The 19,095-nt window shown below is 50.8% G+C and overlaps 1 protein-coding gene across 1 annotated transcript; it reads right to left on the reverse strand.

The window, feature by feature from the left end:
- Positions 1-2,584: 2,584 nt before the first annotated feature.
- LOC129822462 (P2Y purinoceptor 2-like) lies at positions 2,585-17,334 on the reverse strand. The gene is made up of 2 exons (XM_055880757.1): positions 16,469-17,334; positions 2,585-3,831 (listed from the first exon to the last, which is right to left on the reverse strand). The coding sequence occupies exons 1-2, from the start codon at positions 17,318-17,320 to the stop codon at positions 3,637-3,639; spliced, it is 1,047 nt and encodes a 348-aa protein (XP_055736732.1). The 5' UTR covers positions 17,321-17,334; the 3' UTR covers positions 2,585-3,636.
- Between the last annotated feature and the right edge of the window lie 1,761 nt (positions 17,335-19,095).

Raw genomic sequence — 19,095 nt, forward strand, 5'->3', positions numbered from 1 at the left:
CTCGTCTGCGTGTGGTTTGTGTTATAATGCATGAACTCTCCACGGTAAACACGCGTGTGAGTCTATATAAGGGCACAAAAAATAAAGGCTGTCGACAAACATTGATCAAACATGGATGATGTCGACAAAAACTGATCAAACATGGATGATGTCGACAAACATTGATCAAATATAGATGATGTCGACAAACATTGATCCACTATCAGCACAGTAAATTGACAGGATGTTAAATACGTTGACAGGAAGGTAAATACGTTGACAGGAAGTTAAATACGTTGACAGGATGTTAAATACGTTGACAGGATGTTAAATACGTTGATAGGATGTTAAATACGTTGACAGGATGTTAAATACGTTGATAGGATGTTAAATACGTTGACAGGAAGTTAAATACGTTGACAGGATGTTAAATATGTTGACAGGATGTTAAATACGTTGACAGGATGTTAAATACGTTGATAGGATGTTAAATACGTTGACAGGAGGTTAAATACGTTGACAGGATGTTAAGTGAGCCTTTGGTGCCCTCTAGTGCAGTACGGGAAATCTTCGCACAAATAAATACACTGAACAAAAATATAAACTCAACACGTAAAGTGTTGGTTCCATGTTTCATGACCTGAAATAAAAGATACAAGAAATGTTCCATATGCACAAAAAGCTTTTTTCTCTCAAATGTTGTGCACAAATTTGTTTACATCCCTGTCAATGAGCATTTATCCGTTGCGAAGATAATCCATCCACCTGACAGGTGTGGCACACCAAGAAGCTGATTAAACATCATGGTCATTACACAGATGCACCTTGTGCTGGGGACAATAAAAGACCACTCTAAAATTGGCAGTTTTGTCATACAACACAATGTCACTGATGTCTCAAATTTTGAGGGAGCGTGCAATTGGGATGCTGACTGCATGAATGTCCACCAGAGCTGTTACAATAGAATTGAATGATAATTTCTCCAACGTCGTTTTAGAGAATATGGCAGCATGGCCTCAAACCACAGACCATGTGTAATCAAAAGTTTGGACACACATACTCATTCAAGGGTTTTTCTTTATTTTTACTATTTTCTACATTGTAGAATAATAGTGAAGACATCAAAACTATGAAATAACACATATAGAATCATGTAGTAACCAAAAAAGTGTTAAAAAAATCAAAATCTATTATATATTTGAGATTCTTCTAAGTAGCCACTGTTTGCCTTGATGACAGCTTTGCACACTGTTGGCGTTCTCTCAACCAGCTTCATGAGGTAGTCACCTGGAATATATTTCAATTAACAGGTGTGCCTTGTTAAAAGTAAATTTGTGGAATTTATTTCCTTAACGCGTTTGAGCCAATCAGTTGTGTTGTGACAAGGTAGGGGTGGTATACAGACGATAGCCCTATTTGGTAAAAGACCCAAGTACATATTATGGCAAGAACAACTCAAATAAGCAAATAGAAACGACAGTCCATCATTACTTTAAGACATGAAGGTCAGTCAATCCGGAAAATATCAAGAACTTTCGAAAGTTTCTTCAATTGCAGACGCAAAAACATCAATGATGAAACTGTCTCTCATGAGGACCGCCACAGGAAAGGAAGACCCAGAGTTACCTCTGCCTGCAGAGAATAAGTTCATTAGAGTTAACTGCACCTTAGAAATTGCAGCCCAAATAAATAAATCTCAACATCAACTGTTCAGAGACTGTGAATTAGGCCTTCATGGTCAAATTGCTGCAAAAGAAAACACTACTAAAGGACACCAATAAGAAGAAGAGACTTGCTTGGGCCAGAAACACAAGCAATGGACATTAGACTGGTGGAAATCTGTCCTTTGGTCTGATGAGTTCAAATGTGAGCCTTTTGGTTCAAACCGCCGTGTCTTTGTGAGACGCAGAGTAGGTGTACGGATGATCTCTGCAAGTGTGGTTCCCACCATGAAGCATGTAGGAGGTGTGATGGTGTGAGGGTGCTTTGCTGGTGACACTGTCTGTGATTTATTTAGAATTCAAGGCACACTTAACCAGCATGACTACCACAGCATTCTGCAGCGATACGCCATCCCATCTGGTTTGGGCTTAGTGGGACTATCTTTTGTTTTTCAACAGGACAATGACCCAACACACCTCCAGGCTGTGTAAGGGTTATTTAACCAAGAAGAAGAGTGATGGAGTGCTGCGTCAGATGACCTGGCCTCCACAATCACCTGACCTCAACCCATTTGAGATGGTTTGGGATGAGTTGGACCGCAGAGTGACGGAAAAGCAGCCATGATTTGTTAGATTTTTTGATTTGTTTAACACTTTTTTGGTTACTACATGATTCCATATGTGTTATTTCATGTCTTCACTATTATTATACAATGTAGAAAATAGTAAAAATAAAGAAGAACCCTTGAATGAGTAGGTGTGTCCAAACTTCTAACTGGTACTGTATATAAAAAAATTATACTATATATGAATTAAAAAATGTAAATTATTCAAGTATAAATTACCAAAGTTATGGTAGATTGCTATAGATTTTTTGGTAATTACCAAAATTACTGAAGATTCTGGTAACTTTGGTAAATTACCAGTAGCTTTGTTTAAGCATGAGTTCTTTTCACTGTAGTTTGTAGTCGTGGCAGCAGTGAGCTTGTGTTGCTTCTATAAATCTATCTGTCTGGATTATATCCAGCACCATCTGTGAGTCTTTGGGATGTTAATGAATGATTTTCCAGACACACCCTAGAACCTGTCCAAGTCATGCCTAGACCTGAACCTCGATCTCTGACAGCTCTCAAGAGGAGGTCCTCTTCAGATTGACTTACAGTCTGTGTGTGGTGTATGCATTTCTGAAGATATGTTTGTTAGATACACTACAATCAGTGGCCCCTAAAGATATAATAACTGTTTATTGTGATTACAATAGTGATTAGAATATCACTAACATCTCTATCATGTTTCTAACAGCATATATTTTCTCTACACTGTCAGCATCAACCAGTGTACTTTTTCTCTGCCGTTAGCTTCCTTAGCTAAGTCAGATTTCAATCAATGAGTTACTGTATACCCCTCTCACTTTCAAGTAAGAGGTCTGGTATTTGTACTGTATGTGCAATCTCCCATTATTTACCAGTCAGGGATAAAACATTCAATAACATATGCCCACTTTGACATCGTTCATTCTCTTTCAAACAGTCGTCATCCCATAGAATTAGAAATAGTAGGATCTCTATGGGTCATCCGATCCGTATCGGATAATGATATTCAGTTCAAAGGAGCCAGTCATCAACTCAAATGTATTTATAAAGTCCTTCTTACATCAGCTGATATATCAAAGTGCTGTACAGAAACCCAGCCTAAAATCCCAAACAGCAAGCAATGCAGGTGTAGAAGCACGGTGGCTAGGAAAAACTCCCTAGAAAGGCCAAAACCTAGGAAGAAACCTAGAGAGTAACCAGGCTATGAGGGGTGGCCAGTCCTCTTCTGGCTGTGCCGGGTGGAGATTATAACAGAACATGTCCAAGATGTTCAAATGTTCATAAATGACCAGCATGGTCAAATCATCCACCCAGTGTCTTTGTCCAACTGTGTTCTCTCCATTCCAATGGAATACACACTGTGTTCCATAGCTATTCAGTACATAGATTGATCTTCCTGTCGGTCAGAGCTGCGTCGAGAGTGCCGCCGTCACGCTTCCTGGTTTCATTGGTGATGCCCTGCTCCTGTTAGTGAAGTTGCTACGGAAACCCTGTCCAGCCATGAAGTAGAGGATGGGATCCACACAGCTGTTGGCGCTGGCCAGGGGGCGTGTCACCTTATAGGCCATGCTGGACACCTTCAGCAGCTCACAGCTCACCTGGGGATGAAAACTCTAATGATTTAAACATTAAGGCCGGGATTCAATTCTTATAATTCTGTTAACAATGTGCCTTTTAAAGAGCAACTGCCTTTGAAAACAACCTGAGGCATCCCTTTGAAAACAACCTATGAGGCATCCCTTTGAAAACGAACTGAGGCATCCCTTTGAAAACTACCTATGAGGCATCCCTTTGAAAACGAACTGAGGCATCCCTTTGAAAATGACCTATGAGGCATCCCTTTGAAAACAACCTGAGGCATCCCTTTGAAAATGACCTATGAGGCATCCCTTTGAAAACAGCCTATGAGGCATCCCTTTGAAAATGACCTATGAGGCATCCCTTTGAAAACGACCTATGAGGCATCCCTTTGAAAACGATCTATGTGGCATCCCTTTGAAAACGACCTATGAGGCATCTCTTTGAAAACAACCTATGTGGCATCTGTCACGCCCTGGCCTTATTATTCTTTGTTTTCTTTATTATTTTAGTTAGGTCAGGGTGTGACATGGGTAATGTTTATGTTTTGTTGGTTTTGGGCGTTTATTTGGTAAAGGGGTTATGGGGTGTAGTAGATGGTTTTGTGTTGAGTGTATATGTCTAGCGTTGTCTATGTTGGTTAGTATTCTAGGAGAGTCTATGGTTACCTGAATGAGTTCCCAATTAGAGACAGCTGATTTCGGTTGTCTCTGATTGGGAGCCTTATTTAGGGTAGCCATAGGCTCTCATTGGGGGTGGGTAATTGTCTATGTAAGAACGTTTGTAGCCTGTTTGTATGTGCACAACGTTTGTAGCTTCACGGTCGTTTTGTTATTTTGTTGTTTTGTTAAAGTGTTTTTGTGTCGTGTTCATCTTCGGGTTGTTAAATAAAAGAGGATGGCATATTTTCCAACTGCTGCATTTTGGTCCGTTAATCCGCCACACGATCGTGACAGAATTACCCACCATAGGACCAAGCGGCATGGAAGGCGGCAACAGGACCTACCCACAAAGGATTTCTGGACATGGGAGGAGATACTGGATGGTAAGGGGCCGTGGGATCAACCTGGAGAATATCGCCTCCCTCGTGAAGAGCTGGAGGCAGCGAAAGCCGAGAGGAGGCGATATGAGGAGGCAGCACGGAGACAAGGCTGGAAGCCCGTGAGTACAACCCAAAAATTTCTTGGGGGGGGCCTTAAAGGGAGTGTGGCGAAGTCAGGTAGGAAACCTGCGCCTACTCCCTGTACTTACCGTGGAGAGCGAGAGTACGGGCAGACACCGTGTTACGCAGTAGAGCGCACGGTGTCTCCTGTACGCGTGCATAGCCCGGTTCGGTACATTTCAGCTCCACGTATCGGCCGGGCTAGACTGAGCGTTGAGCCATATGTCATGAAGCCGGCCCAACGCATCTGGTCACCAGTGCGTCTCCTCGGGCCGGCGTACATGGCACCAGCCTTACGCATGGTGTCCCCGGTTCGCCTACATAGGCCGGTGCGGGTTATTCCACCTCTCCGCACTGGTCAGGCGACGGGGAGCATAGAACCAGGTAAGGTTGGGCAGGCTCGGCGTTCAAGGGAGCCAGTACGCCTGCACGGTCCGGTATTTCCGGCGCCACCTCCCCGCCCCAACCCAGTACCACCAGTGCCTCCTCCACGCACTAGCTATATGGTGCGTGTCTCCAGCCCTTTACCACCAGTGTCTAAACCACGCACCAAGCCTCCTGTGTGTCCCCAGAGTCCTGTGCGTCCTGTTGCTGCTCCCCGCACTAGCCCTGAGATGCGTGTCCCCAGCCCGGTGCCACCAGTCCCGGCACCACGCACCAGGCCTACAGTGCGCCTCAGCCGGCAGGAGTCTGCCGTCTGCACAGCGTTGACTGAACTGCTCGTCTCCCCAGCGCCATCTGAGCCATCCGTCTCCCCAGCGCCATCTGAGCCATCCGTCTCCCCAGCGCCATCTGAGCCATCCGTCTGCAATGAGCCTGCAAAGCCGCCCGTCTGCCATGAGCCTGCAAAGCCGCCCGTCTGCCATGAGCCCACTGAGCCGTCCGCCAGACAGGAGCCGCTAGAGCCGCCAGCCAGACAGGAGCCGCTAGAGCCGTACGTCAGACAGGATCTGCCAGAGCCGCCAACCAGACAGGATCTGCCAGAGCCGCCAACCAGACAGGATCTGCCAGAGCCGCCAACCAGACAGGAGCAGCCAGATCAGTCAGCCAGCCATGAGCAGCCAGATCCGTCAGCTAGCCATGAGCAGCCAGATCCGTCAGTTAGCCATGAGCAGCCAGATCCGTCAGCTAGCCATGAGCAGCCAGATCCGTCAGCTAGCCATGAGCAGCCAGATCCGTCAGCTAGCCATGAGCAGCCAGATCCGTCAGCTAGCCATGAGCAGCCAGATCCGTCAGCTAGCCATGAGCAGCCAGATCCGTCAGCTAGCCATGAGCAGCCAGATCCGTCAGCTAGCCATGAGCAGCCAGATCCGTCAGCTAGCCATGAGCAGCCAGATCCGTCAGCTAGCCATGAGCAGCCAGATCCGTCAGCCAGCCATGAGCAGCCAGATCAGTCAGCCAGCCATGAGCAGCCAGATCAGTCAGCCAGCCATGAGCAGCCAGATCCGTCAGCCAGCCATGAGCAGCCAGATCAGTTAGCCAGCCATGAGCAGCCAGATCCGTTAGCCAGCCATGAGCAGCCAGATCTGTCAGCCAGCCATGGGCCGTCCCTCAGTCCGGAGCTGCAGTCCCTCAGTCCGGAGCTGCAGTCCCTCAGTCCGGAGCTGCCATTCCTCAGTCCGGAGCTGCCCCTTACCCTGGTGCTGCCCCTTACCCTGGTGCTGCCCCTTACCCTGGTGCTGCCCCTTACCCTGGTGCTGCCCCTTACCCTGGTACTGCCCCTTATCCTGGTACTGCCCCTGACCCTGGTACTGCCCCTTACCCTGGTACTGGTCCTTAGTCCGGAGCTGTCCCTTAGTCCGGAACTCCCCCTTAATGCAATGGGGTTAATGTGGAGGGGGGTCGTTTGGAGGAAGCCTAGGAGGTGGTTAGGTACTGTGGTGACGTGGGGACTACGACCAGAGCCGGAGCCGCCACCGTGGAGGGGAGCCCACCCAGACCCTCCCCTAGACTGTGTATGGTGCGCCCGGAGTTCGCGCCTCAAGGGGGGGGTTATGTCACGCCCTGGCCTTATTATTCTTTGTTTTCTTTATTATTTTAGTTAGGTCAGGGTGTGACATGGGTAATGTTTATGTTTTGTTGGTTTTGGGCGTTTATTTGGTAAAGGGGTTATGGGGTGTAGTAGATGGTTTTGTGTTGAGTGTATATGTCTAGCGTTGTCTATGTTGGTTAGTATTCTAGGAGAGTCTATGGTTACCTGAATGAGTTCCCAATTAGAGACAGCTGATTTCGGTTGTCTCTGATTGGGAGCCTTATTTAGGGTAGCCATAGGCTTTCATTGGGTGTGGGTAATTGTCTATGTAAGAACGTTAGTAGCCTGTATGTTTGTGCACAACGTTTGTAGCTTCACGGTCGTTTTGTTGTTTTGTTAAAGTGTTTTTGTGTCGTGTTCATCTTCGTGGTGTTAAATAAAAGAAGATGGCTTATTTTCCAAAAGCTGCATTTTGGTCCGTCAATCCGCCACACGATCGTGACAGCATCCCTTTGAAAATGACCTATGAGGCATCCCTTTGAAAACGACCTATGAGGCATCCCTTTGAAAACGACCTATGAGGCATCCCTTTGAAAACGACCTATGAGGCATCCCTTTGAAAACAACCTATGAGGCATCCCTTTGAAAACGAACTATGAGGCATCGATGACAGATTTATTGAATTATCTTAGATTCCTTCACGTGCCAATCGGCATGTTCAGTGGCTCTTTAAAGGCAATGTTACCGCACTCGCAGAGATCATACCTAATTTAAATGCTGCAGATGTCGTCTCCGTAGTGGAAATTACATTTAAATGTCAATTACCTTTGAATCCCAGCCTATACAAGGATAATGACAATATCAACAACAACAATCATAATAGCAGTGGTTAAATTGAGCCTGAGCTATCTGGAGCCAGACTCCTGCACCTTGGGTGAAAGGGAGAGCTATCTGGAGCCAGACTCCTGCACCTTGGGTAAAAGGGAGAGCTATCTGGAGCCAGACTCCTGCACCTTGGGTAAAAGGGAGAGCTATCTGGAGCCAGACTCCTGCACCTTGGGTGAAAGGGAGAGCTATCTGGAGCCAGACTCCTGCGCCTTGGGTGAAAGGGAGAGCTATCTGGAGCCAGACTCCTGCACCTTGGGTGAAAGGGAGAGCTATCTGGAGCCAGACTCCCGCACCTTGGGTGAAAGGGAGAGCTATCTGGAGCCACACTCCTGCACCTTGGGTGAAAGGGAGAGCTATCTGGAGCCAGACTCCTGCACATTGGGTGAAAGGGAGAGCTATCTGCAGCCAGACTCCTGCACCTTGGGTGAAAGGGAGAGCTATCTGGAGCCAGACTCCTGCACCTTGGGTGAAAGGGAGAGCTATCTGCAGCCAGACTCCTGCACCTTGGGTGAAAGGGAGAGCTATCTGGAGCCAGACTCCTGCACCTTGGGTGAAAGGGAGAGCTATCTGCAGCCAGACTCCTGCACCTTGGGTGAAAGGGAGAGCTATCTGGAGCCAGACTCCTGCACCTTGGGTGAAAGGGAGAGCTATCTGCAGCCAGACTCCTGCACCTTGGGTGAAAGGGAGAGCTATCTGGAGCCAGACTCCTGTATCTTGGGTGAAAGGGAGAGCTATCTGGAGCCAGACTCCTGCATCTTGGGTGAAAGGGAGAGCTATCTGGAGCCAGACTCCTATATCTTGGGTGAAAGGGAGAGCTATCTGGAGCCAGACTCCTGCACCTTGGGTGACAGGGAGAGCTATCTGGAGCCAGACTCCTGCACCTTGGGTGACAGGGAGAGCTATCTGGAGCCAGACTCCTGCACCTTGGGTGACAGGGAGAGCTATCTGCAGCCAGCCTCCTGCACCTTGGGTGAAAGGGAGAGCTATCTGGAGCCAGACTCCTGCAACTTGGGTGAAAGGGAGAGCTATCTGGAGCCAGACTCCTGCACCTTGGGTGAAAGGGAGAGCTATCTGGAGCCAGACTCCTGCAACTTGGGTGAAAGGGAGAGCTATCTGGAGCCAGACTCCCGCACCTTGGGTGAAAGGGAGAGCTATCTGGAGCCACACTCCTGCACCTTGGGTGAAAGGGAGAGCTATCTGGAGCCAGACTCCTGCACCTTGGGTGAAAGGGAGAGCTATCTGCAGCCAGACTCCTGCACCTTGGGTGAAAGGGAGAGCTATCTGGAGCCAGACTCCTGCACCTTGGGTGAAAGGGAGAGCTATCTGCAGCCAGACTCCTGCACCTTGGGTGAAAGGGAGAGCTATCTGGAGCCAGACTCCTGCACCTTGGGTGAAAGGGAGAGCTATCTGCAGCCAGACTCCTGCACCTTGGGTGAAAGGGAGAGCTATCTGGAGCCAGACTCCTGCACCTTGGGTGAAAGGGAGAGCTATCTGCAGCCAGACTCCTGCACCTTGGGTGAAAGGGAGAGCTATCTGGAGCCAGACTCCTGTATCTTGGGTGAAAGGGAGAGCTATCTGGAGCCAGACTCCTGCATCTTGGGTGAAAGGGAGAGCTATCTGGAGCCAGACTCCTATATCTTGGGTGAAAGGGAGAGCTATCTGGAGCCAGACTCCTGCACCTTGGGTGACAGGGAGAGCTATCTGGAGCCAGACTCCTGCACCTTGGGTGACAGGGAGAGCTATCTGGAGCCAGACTCCTGCATCTTGAGTGAAAGGGAGAGCTATCTGGAGCCAGACTCCTGCACCTTGGGTGAAAGGGAGAGCTATCTGGAGCCAGACTCCTGCACCTTGGGTGACAGGGAGAGCTATCTGGAGCCAGACTCCTGCACCTTGGGTGACAGGGAGAGCTATCTGCAGCCAGCCTCCTGCACCTTGGGTGAAAGGGAGAGCTATCTGGAGCCAGACTCCTGCAACTTGGGTGAAAGGGAGAGCTATCTGGAGCCAGACTCCTGCACCTTGGGTGAAAGGGAGAGCTATCTGGAGCCAGACTCCTGCACCTTGGGTGAAAGGGGGAGCTATCTGGAGCCAGACTCCCGCACCTTGGGTAAAAGGGAGAGCTATCTGGAGCCAGACTCCTGCACCTTGGGTAAAAGGGAGAGCTATCTGGAGCCAGACTCCTGCACCTTGGGTGAAAGGGAGAGCTATCTGGAGCCAGACTCCTGCACCTTGGGTGAAAGGGGGAGCTATCTGGAGCCAGACTCCTGCACCTTGGGTAAAAGGGAGAGCTATCTGGAGCCAGACTCCTGCACCTTGGGTGACAGGGAGAGCTATCTGCAGCCAGACTCCTGCACCTTGGGTGAAAGGGAGAGCTATCTGGAGCCAGACTCCTGCACCTTGGGTGAAAGGGAGAGCTATCTGGAGCCAGACTCCTGCACCTTGGGTGAAAGGGAGAGCTATCTGGAGCCAGACTCCTGCACCTTGGGTAAAAGGGGGAGCTATCTGGAGCCAGACTCCTGCACCTTGGGTAAAAGGGAGAGCTATCTGGAGCCAGACTCCTGCATCTTGGGTGAAAGGGAGAGCTATCTGGAGCCATACTCCTGTATTTTGGGTGAAAGGGGGAGCTATCTGGAGCCAGACTCCTGCACCTTGGGTGAAAGGGAGAGCTATCTGGAGCCAGACTCCTGCACCTTGGGTGAAAGGGAGAGCTATCTGGAGCCACACTCCTGCACCTTGGGTGAAAGGGAGAGCTATCTGGAGCCAGACTCCTGCACCTTGGGTGAAAGGGAGAGCTATCTGCAGCCAGACTCCTGCACCTTGGGTGAAAGGGAGAGCTATCTGGAGCCAGACTCCTGCACCTTGGGTGAAAGGGAGAGCTATCTGGAGCCACACTCCTGCACCTTGGGTGAAAGGGAGAGCTATCTGGAGCCAGACTCCTGCACCTTGGGTGAAAGGGAGAGCTATCTGCAGCCAGACTCCTGCACCTTGGGTGAAAGGGAGAGCTATCTGGAGCCAGACTCCTGCACCTTGGGTGAAAGGGAGAGCTATCTGCAGCCAGACTCCTGCACCTTGGGTGAAAGGGAGAGCTATCTGGAGCCAGACTCCTGCATCTTGGGTGAAAGGGAGAGCTATCTGGAGCCAGACTCCTGCATCTTGGGTGAAAGGGAGAGCTATCTGGAGCCAGACTCCTGTATCTTGGGTGAAATGGAGAGCTATCTGGAGCCAGACTCCTGCACCTTGGGTGACAGGGAGAGCTATCTGGAGCCAGACTCCTGTATCTTGGGTGAAAGGGAGAGCTGTCTGGAGCCAGACTCCTGCACCTTGGGTGACAGGGAGAGCTATCTGGAGCCAGACTCCTGCATCTTGAGTGAAAGGGAGAGCTATCTGGAGCCAGACTCCTGCACCTTGGGTGAAAGGGAGAGCTATCTGGAGCCAGACTCCTGTATCTTGGGTGAAATGGAGAGCTATCTGGAGCCAGACTCCTGCACCTTGGGTGACAGGGAGAGCTATCTGGAGCCAGACTCCTGTATCTTGGGTGAAAGGGAGAGCTGTCTGGAGCCAGACTCCTGCACCTTGGGTGACAGGGAGAGCTATCTGGAGCCACACTCCTGCATCTTGAGTGAAAGGGAGAGCTATCTGGAGCCAGACTCCTGCACCTTGGGTGAAAGGGAGAGCTATCTGGAGCCAGACTCCTGCACCTTGGGTGACAGGGAGAGCTATCTGGAGCAAGACTCCTGCACCTTGGGTGACAGGGAGAGCTATCTGGAGCCAGACACCTGCACCTTGGGTGAAAGGGAGAGCTATCTGGAGCCAGACTCCTGCACCTTGGGTAAAAGGGGGAGCTATCTGGAGCCAGACTCCTGCACCTTGGGTGAAAGGGAGAGCTATCTGGAGCCAGACTCCTGCACCTTGGGTGAAAGGGAGAGCTATCTTGAGCCAGACTCCTGCACCTTGGGTAAAAGGGGGAGCTATCTGGAGCCAGACTCCTGCACCTTGGGTGAAAGGGAGAGCTATCTGGAGCCAGACTCCTGCACCTTGGGTGAAAGGGAGAGCTATCTGGAGCCAGACTCCTGCACCTTGGGTGAAAGGGGGAGCTATCTGGAGCCAGACTCCTGCACCTTGGGTGAAAGGGAGAGCTATCTGGAGCCAGACTCCTGCACCTTGGGTAAAAGGGAGAGCTATCTGGAGCCAGACTCCTGCACCTTGGGTGAAAGGGAGAGCTATCTGGAGCCAGACTCCTGCACCTTGGGTGAAAGGGGGAGCTATCTGAAGCCAGACTCCTGCACCTTGGGTAAAAGGGAGAGCTATCTGGAGCCAGACTCCTGCATCTTGAGTGAAAGGGAGTGCTATCTGGAGCCAGACTCCTGCACCTTGGGTGAAAGGGAGAGCTATCTGGAGCCAGACTCCTGCACCTTGGGTGACAGGGAGAGCTATCTGGAGCCAGACTCCTGCACCTTGGGTGACAGGGAGAGCTATCTGCAGCCAGACTCCTGCACCTTGGGTGAAAGGGAGAGCTATCTGGAGCCAGACACCTGCACCTTGGGTGAAAGGGAGAGCTATCTGGAGCCAGACTCCTGCACCTTGGGTAAAAGGGGGAGCTATCTGGAGCCAGACTCCTGCATCTTGGGTAAAAGGGAGAGCTATCTGGAGCCAGACTCCTGCATCTTGGGTGAAAGGGAGAGCTATCTGGAGCCAGACTCCTGTATCTTGGGTGAAAGGGAGAGCTATCTGGAGCCAGACTCCTGTATCTTGGGTGAAAGGGAGAGCTATCTGGAGCCAGACTCCTGCATCTTGGGTGAAAGGGAGAGCTATCTGGAGCCAGACTCCTGCACCTTGGGTGAAAGGGAGAGCTATCTGGAGCCAGACTCCTGCACCTTGGGTGAAAGGGGGAGCTATCTGAAGCCAGACTCCTGCACCTTGGGTAAAAGGGAGAGCTATCTGGAGCCAGACTCCTGCATCTTGAGTGAAAGGGAGAGCTATCTGGAGCCAGACTCCTGCACCTTGGGTGAAAGGGAGAGCTATCTGGAGCCAGACTCCTGCACCTTGGGTGAAAGGGGGAGCTATCTGAAGCCAGACTCCTGCACCTTGGGTAAAAGGGAGAGCTATCTGGAGCCAGACTCCTGCATCTTGAGTGAAAGGGAGTGCTATCTGGAGCCAGACTCCTGCACCTTGGGTGAAAGGGAGAGCTATCTGGAGCCAGACTCCTGCACCTTGGGTGACAGGGAGAGCTATCTGGAGCCAGACTCCTGCACCTTGGGTGACAGGGAGAGCTATCTGCAGCCAGACTCCTGCACCTTGGGTGAAAGGGAGAGCTATCTGGAGCCAGACACCTGCACCTTGGGTGAAAGGGAGAGCTATCTGGAGCCAGACTCCTGCACCTTGGGTAAAAGGGGGAGCTATCTGGAGCCAGACTCCTGCACCTTGGGTAAAAGGGAGAGCTATCTGGAGCCAGACTCCTGCATCTTGGGTGAAAGGGAGAGCTATCTGGAGCCAGACTCCTGTATCTTGGGTGAAAGGGAGAGCTATCTGGAGCCAGACTCCTGTATCTTGGGTGAAAGGGAGAGCTATCTGGAGCCAGACTCCTGCATCTTGGGTGAAAGGGAGAGCTATCTGGAGCCAGACTCCTGCACCTTGGGTGAAAGGGAGAGCTATCTGGAGCCAGACTCCTGCACCTTGGGTAAAAGGGGGAGCTATCTGGAGCCAGACTCCTGCACCTTGGGTGAAAGGGAGAGCTATCTGGAGCCAGACTCCTGCACCTTGGGTGAAAGGGAGAGCTATCTGGAGCCAGACTCCTGCACCTTGGGTGAAAGGTGGAGCTATCTGGAGCCAGACTCCTGCACCTTGGGTGAAAGGGAGAGCTATCTGGAGCCAGACTCCTGCACCTTGGGTAAAAGGGAGAGCTATCTGGAGCCAGACTCCTGCACCTTGGGTGAAAGGGAGAGCTATCTGGAGCCAGACTCCTGCACCTTGGGTGAAAGGGGGAGCTATCTGAAGCCAGACTCCTGCACCTTGGGTAAAAGGGAGAGCTATCTGGAGCCAGACTCCTGCATCTTGAGTGAAAGGGAGAGCTATCTGGAGCCAGACTCCTGCACCTTGGGTGAAAGGGAGAGCTATCTGGAGCCAGACTCCTGCACCTTGGGTAAAAGGGAGAGCTATCTGGAGCCAGACTCCTGCATCTTGGGTGAAAGGGAGAGCTATCTGGAGCCAGACTCCTGTATCTTGGGTGACAGGGAGAGCTATCTGGAGCCAGACTCCTGTATCTTGGGTGAAAGGGAGAGCTGTCTGGAGCCAGACTCCTGCACCTTGGGTGACAGGGAGAGCTATCTGGAGCCAGACTCCTGCATCTTGAGTGAAAGGGAGAGCTATCTGGAGCCAGACTCCTGCACCTTGGGTGAAAGGGAGAGCTATCTGGAGCCAGACTCCTGCACATTGGGTGACAGGGAGAGCTATCTGGAGCAAGACTCCTGCACCTTGGGTGACAGGGAGAGCTATCTGGAGCCAGACACCTGCACCTTGGGTGAAAGGGAGAGCTATCTGGAGCCAGACTCCTGCACCTTGGGTAAAAGGGGGAGCTATCTGGAGCCAGACTCCTGCACCTTGGGTGAAAGGGAGAGCTATCTGGAGCCAGACTCCTGCACCTTGGGTGAAAGGGAGAGCTATCTGGAGCCAGACTCCTGCACCTTGGGTAAAAGGGGGAGCTATCTGGAGCCAGACTCCTGCACCTTGGGTGAAAGGGAGAGCTATCTGGAGCCAGACTCCTGCACCTTGGGTGAAAGGGAGAGCTATCTGGAGCCAGACTCCTGCACCTTGGGTGAAAGGGGGAGCTATCTGGAGCCAGACTCCTGCACCTTGGGTGAAAGGGAGAGCTATCTGGAGCCAGACTCCTGCACCTTGGGTAAAAGGGAGAGCTATCTGGAGCCAGACTCCTGCACCTTGGGTGAAAGGGAGAGCTATCTGGAGCCAGACTCCTGCACCTTGGGTGAAAGGGGGAGCTATCTGAAGCCAGACTCCTGCACCTTGGGTAAAAGGGAGAGCTATCTGGAGCCAGACTCCTGCATCTTGAGTGAAAGGGAGTGCTATCTGGAGCCAGACTCCTGCACCTTGGGTGAAAGGGAGAGCTATCTGGAGCCAGACTCCTGCACCTTGGGTGACAGGGAGAGCTATCTGGAGCCAGACTCCTGCACCTTGGGTGACAGGGAGAGCTATCTGCAGCCAGACTCCTGCACCTTGGGTGAAAGGGAGAGCTATCTGGAGCCAGACACCTGCACCTTGGGTGAAAGGGAGAGCTATCTGGAGCCAGACTCCTGCACCTTGGGTAAAAGGGGGAGCTATCTGGAGCCAGACTCCTGCACCTTGGGTAAAAGGGAGAGCTATCTGGAGCCAGACTCCTGCATCTTGGGTGACAGGGAGAGCTATCTGGAGCCAGACTCCTGTATCTTGGGTGAAAGGGAGAGCTATCTGGAGCCAGACTCCTGTATCTTGGGTGAAAGGGAGAGCTATCTGGAGCCAGACTCCTGCATCTTGGGTGAAAGGGAGAGCTATCTGGAGCCAGACTCCTGCACCTTGGGTGAAAGGGAGAGCTATCTGGAGCCAGACTCCTGCACCTTGGGTAAAAGGGGGAGCTATCTGGAGCCAGACTCCTGCACCTTGGGTGAAAGGGAGAGCTATCTGGAGCCAGACTCCTGCACCTTGGGTGAAAGGGAGAGCTATCTGGAGCCAGACTCCTGCACCTTGGGTGAAAGGTGGAGCTATCTGGAGCCAGACTCCTGCACCTTGGGTGAAAGGGAGAGCTATCTGGAGCCAGACTCCTGCACCTTGGGTAAAAGGGAGAGCTATCTGGAGCCAGACTCCTGCACCTTGGGTGAAAGGGAGAGCTATCTGGAGCCAGACTCCTGCACCTTGGGTGAAAGGGGGAGCTATCTGAAGCCAGACTCCTGCACCTTGGGTAAAAGGGAGAGCTATCTGGAGCCAGACTCCTGCATCTTGAGTGAAAGGGAGAGCTATCTGGAGCCAGACTCCTGCACCTTGGGTGAAAGGGAGAGCTATCTGGAGCCAGACTCCTGCACCTTGGGTAAAAGGGAGAGCTATCTGGAGCCAGACTCCTGCATCTTGGGTGAAAGGGAGAGCTATCTGGAGCCAGACTCCTGTATCTTGGGTGAAAGGGAGAGCTATCTGGAGCCAGACTCCTGTATCTTGGGTGAAAGGGAGAGCTATCTGGAGCCAGACTCCTGCATCTTGGGTGAAAGGGAGAGCTATCTGGAGCCAGACTCCTGCACCTTGGGTGAAAGGGAGAGCTATCTGGAGCCAGACTCTTGCACCTTGGGTAAAAGGGAGAGCTATCTGGAGCCAGACTCCTGCATCTTGGGTGAAAGGGAGAGCTATCTGGAGCCAGACTCCTGTATCTTGGGTGAAAGGGAGAGCTATCTGGAGCCAGACTCCTGTATCTTGGGTGAAAGGGAGAGCTATCTGGAGCCAGACTCCTGCATCTTGGGTGAAAGGGAGAGCTATCTGGAGCCAGACTCCTGCACCTTGGGTGAAAGGGAGAGCTATCTGGAGCCAGACTCCTGCACCTTGGGTGAAAGGGAGAACCAGGCAGAGCCTTTAAAAGCGTAGTACTCCAATGGCTGTGGTACTGTACCTGGGAGGGGTCCATCTGCTCCAGGTATCTGAGGGAGTAGTACAGACTTCTGGTCAGGTGGAAGGGTAGGAAACACAGCATGAACACTGCTAACACAATGATTATCATCTTCACAGACTTCTGTTTGGAGCGATGCGCAGCGAGCCCCCCGACTCCCCTCGACTGGCTCCCTCCTGCCCCCCAGGTGGGCTCCAGAAGCTTCCTCACCATCAGTCCATAGCACACCATCACCACCATGAAGGGGAAGGCAAACATCAGGACAGACACCACCGAGCTGTACACCAGGAAGTCATGAAATAACTCTGGACTGGACGTGTCGAAACACACCCTCTCCGTCCCCTCGTCCCTGGTGCGTGAGAAGTAGAGCACGGGAGCCTGGCACATCAACACACACGCCCACACCGCCACAGATACCAGCCGGGCTCTCCTGGCGCTGACCCAGCTCAGGGACCTCATCGGATAGCACACGCCCAGGAAGCGGTGCAGGCTGATGCAGCACAGGAAAAGGATGGAACCGTAAAGGTTAGCGTAGAACAGGAAGCGGATGAGTTTGCAGAACGGCTCGCTGAAGGGCCAGTCGTTCTTGTCGGCGTAGTAGTAGATTAGGAAGGGTAGGGTGAGGATGTAGAGGGTGTCGCACACTGTCAGGTTGAACATGTACACCGTGGAGGGCTTCCAGCGTTTCGTTCGGAACAGGATCACGTACATGGCTGTGACATTTAGGGCTAGGCCAATCACGAAGACCAGAGTGTAGCTGACAGGAAGCAGGATGTACTTGAAGTCCTCCTTGAATTGACAGCGCCAGCTGTGCCCGCTGCTCCCATTTGTTGAGTGGTTGGCGAAGGTAGCCATGTTTGTTCATAAACAGATCTGAGGAGGATACAGATGTTTACTAATATGCACCCACACACCCACACACCCACACACCCACATACAGCATGAGAGAGAAGCCAAGTGTGATAGTAAATATCAACTGTACTAGCCACTTGTATAACACTCCACAGTAAAGCTAAAGCTCATGGACAATATGGACACAGATGTAACCAATGTCTCTGTTTACTTCAAATTGTATTAGTCACATACACATGGTTAGCAGATGTTAATGCGAGTGTAGCAAAATGCTTGTGCTTCTAGTTCCCGACAATGCAGTAATAACCAACAAGTAATCGAACAAATTCACAACGACGACACATGAAGGCACATGCATGCGTGCCGCCGCTGAAAGCGGAAGCTCATTTTGACATAATACCCATAATTCCTTCATTTGTATCTTTCCTAAATCCCCTTACGAGTCCAAGTTAAGAGAGGGATGGAGTGGAGGAAGATGGCTGCTTTGTCCTTAGATAGTGATAGATGTTATAGCTGTTCCAAAAGGTTTGGATCCCACAGAGAGCACTTTGAACATTTAAGTTAATGATTCATTGGGAAGTTATTGTCCTATTTTCACAGGTTCCGAGCATGGTGACAGGATATGATAACTAAGGTTGCAAAAGGAAGATATATTACTGAAAACTTTCAAAGTTTACCAGTAAACTCCCAGAATTTTGATATCTTTCAAGGATTGTATCACATGTAAAATATATGAAATAAATAAATAAGATAATTTTAAAATAAGATATACAATGACAAAACTGTAAAACATATAATTAACATCCTAAATATAAACCACTGCTGTTTAACATGATCCTAAATATAAACCACTGCTGTTTAACATGATCCTAAATATAAACCACTTGTCACGTTCCTGACCTATTTCTGTTAGTTTGTTATGTGTGTTAGTTGGTCAGGACGTGAGGTTGGGTGGGCATTCTATGTTTTCTGTTTCTGTGTTGGTTTTGGGTTGCCTGGTATGGCTCTTAATTAGAGGCAGGTGTTTGGCGTTCCTCTAATTAAGAGTCATATTTAGGTAGGCGTTGTCACAGTGTTCGTTGTGGGTGATTGTCTTCAGTGTCTGTGTCTGTACACCACGTGGGACTGTTTACGGTTTGTTCGGTTTGTGTAGCCTATGTTACCTATTCGTGCGTTTTTCTTGTTTTATGTAAGTACGTCGTCTAGGTCTGTCTACACCGTTTGTTGTTTTTGTTAGTTTAATCAAGTTTGTGTTTTCGTTAAATAAATATGTCTTTTCACTACGCTGCGCCTTGGTTCCCTCAATACTCCTCCTATTACGAAGATGAAGAGGAGGATTAATGCCGTTACAGAATCACCCACCAAGAATCCAGAACCAAGCAGCGTAATTTGGAGCAACGGGGAAGTATACAGGACTTGTGGAGTTGGGAGCAAATATTTAACGGAGAAGGACCATGGGCTAAAGTGAATCACCGTCCATGGGAACAGCTGGAGGCAGCTCGGAGAGTGGAGGAAAAGAGAGAGAGGAACTGGAGTTATGAGGGAACGCATCTTGCACGGAAGCCCAAAAAGCCCGTGAGTAACACCCAAAAATTTCTTGGGGGGGGGCTAAGAGGTAGTGGGCCAAGGGCAGGTAGGAGACCTGCGCCCACTTCCCAGGCTTACCGTGGAGAGCGGGAGTACGGGCAGGCGCCGTGTTACGCAGTAGAGCGCACGGTGTCTCCTGTACGAGTGCATAGCCCAGTGCGGGTTATTCCACCTCCCCGCACTGGTAGGGC

This window comes from Salvelinus fontinalis, chromosome 24 (assembly GCF_029448725.1).
Source record: "Salvelinus fontinalis isolate EN_2023a chromosome 24, ASM2944872v1, whole genome shotgun sequence".
Lineage (NCBI taxonomy): Eukaryota > Metazoa > Chordata > Actinopteri > Salmoniformes > Salmonidae > Salvelinus > Salvelinus fontinalis.

What these genes read in the sequence shown, in the direction of transcription:
- LOC129822462 (XM_055880757.1), bottom strand. Translation starts at nt 17,320, where the DNA reads ATGGCTACCTTCGCCAACCACTCAACAAATGGGAGCAGCGGGCACAGC. An exon ending in AGCAGATGGACCCCTCCCAG is followed by an intron (nt 3,832 to 16,468) that starts GTACAGTACCAC and finishes TTTCATCCCCAG; the next exon opens with GTGAGCTGTGAGCTGCTGAA.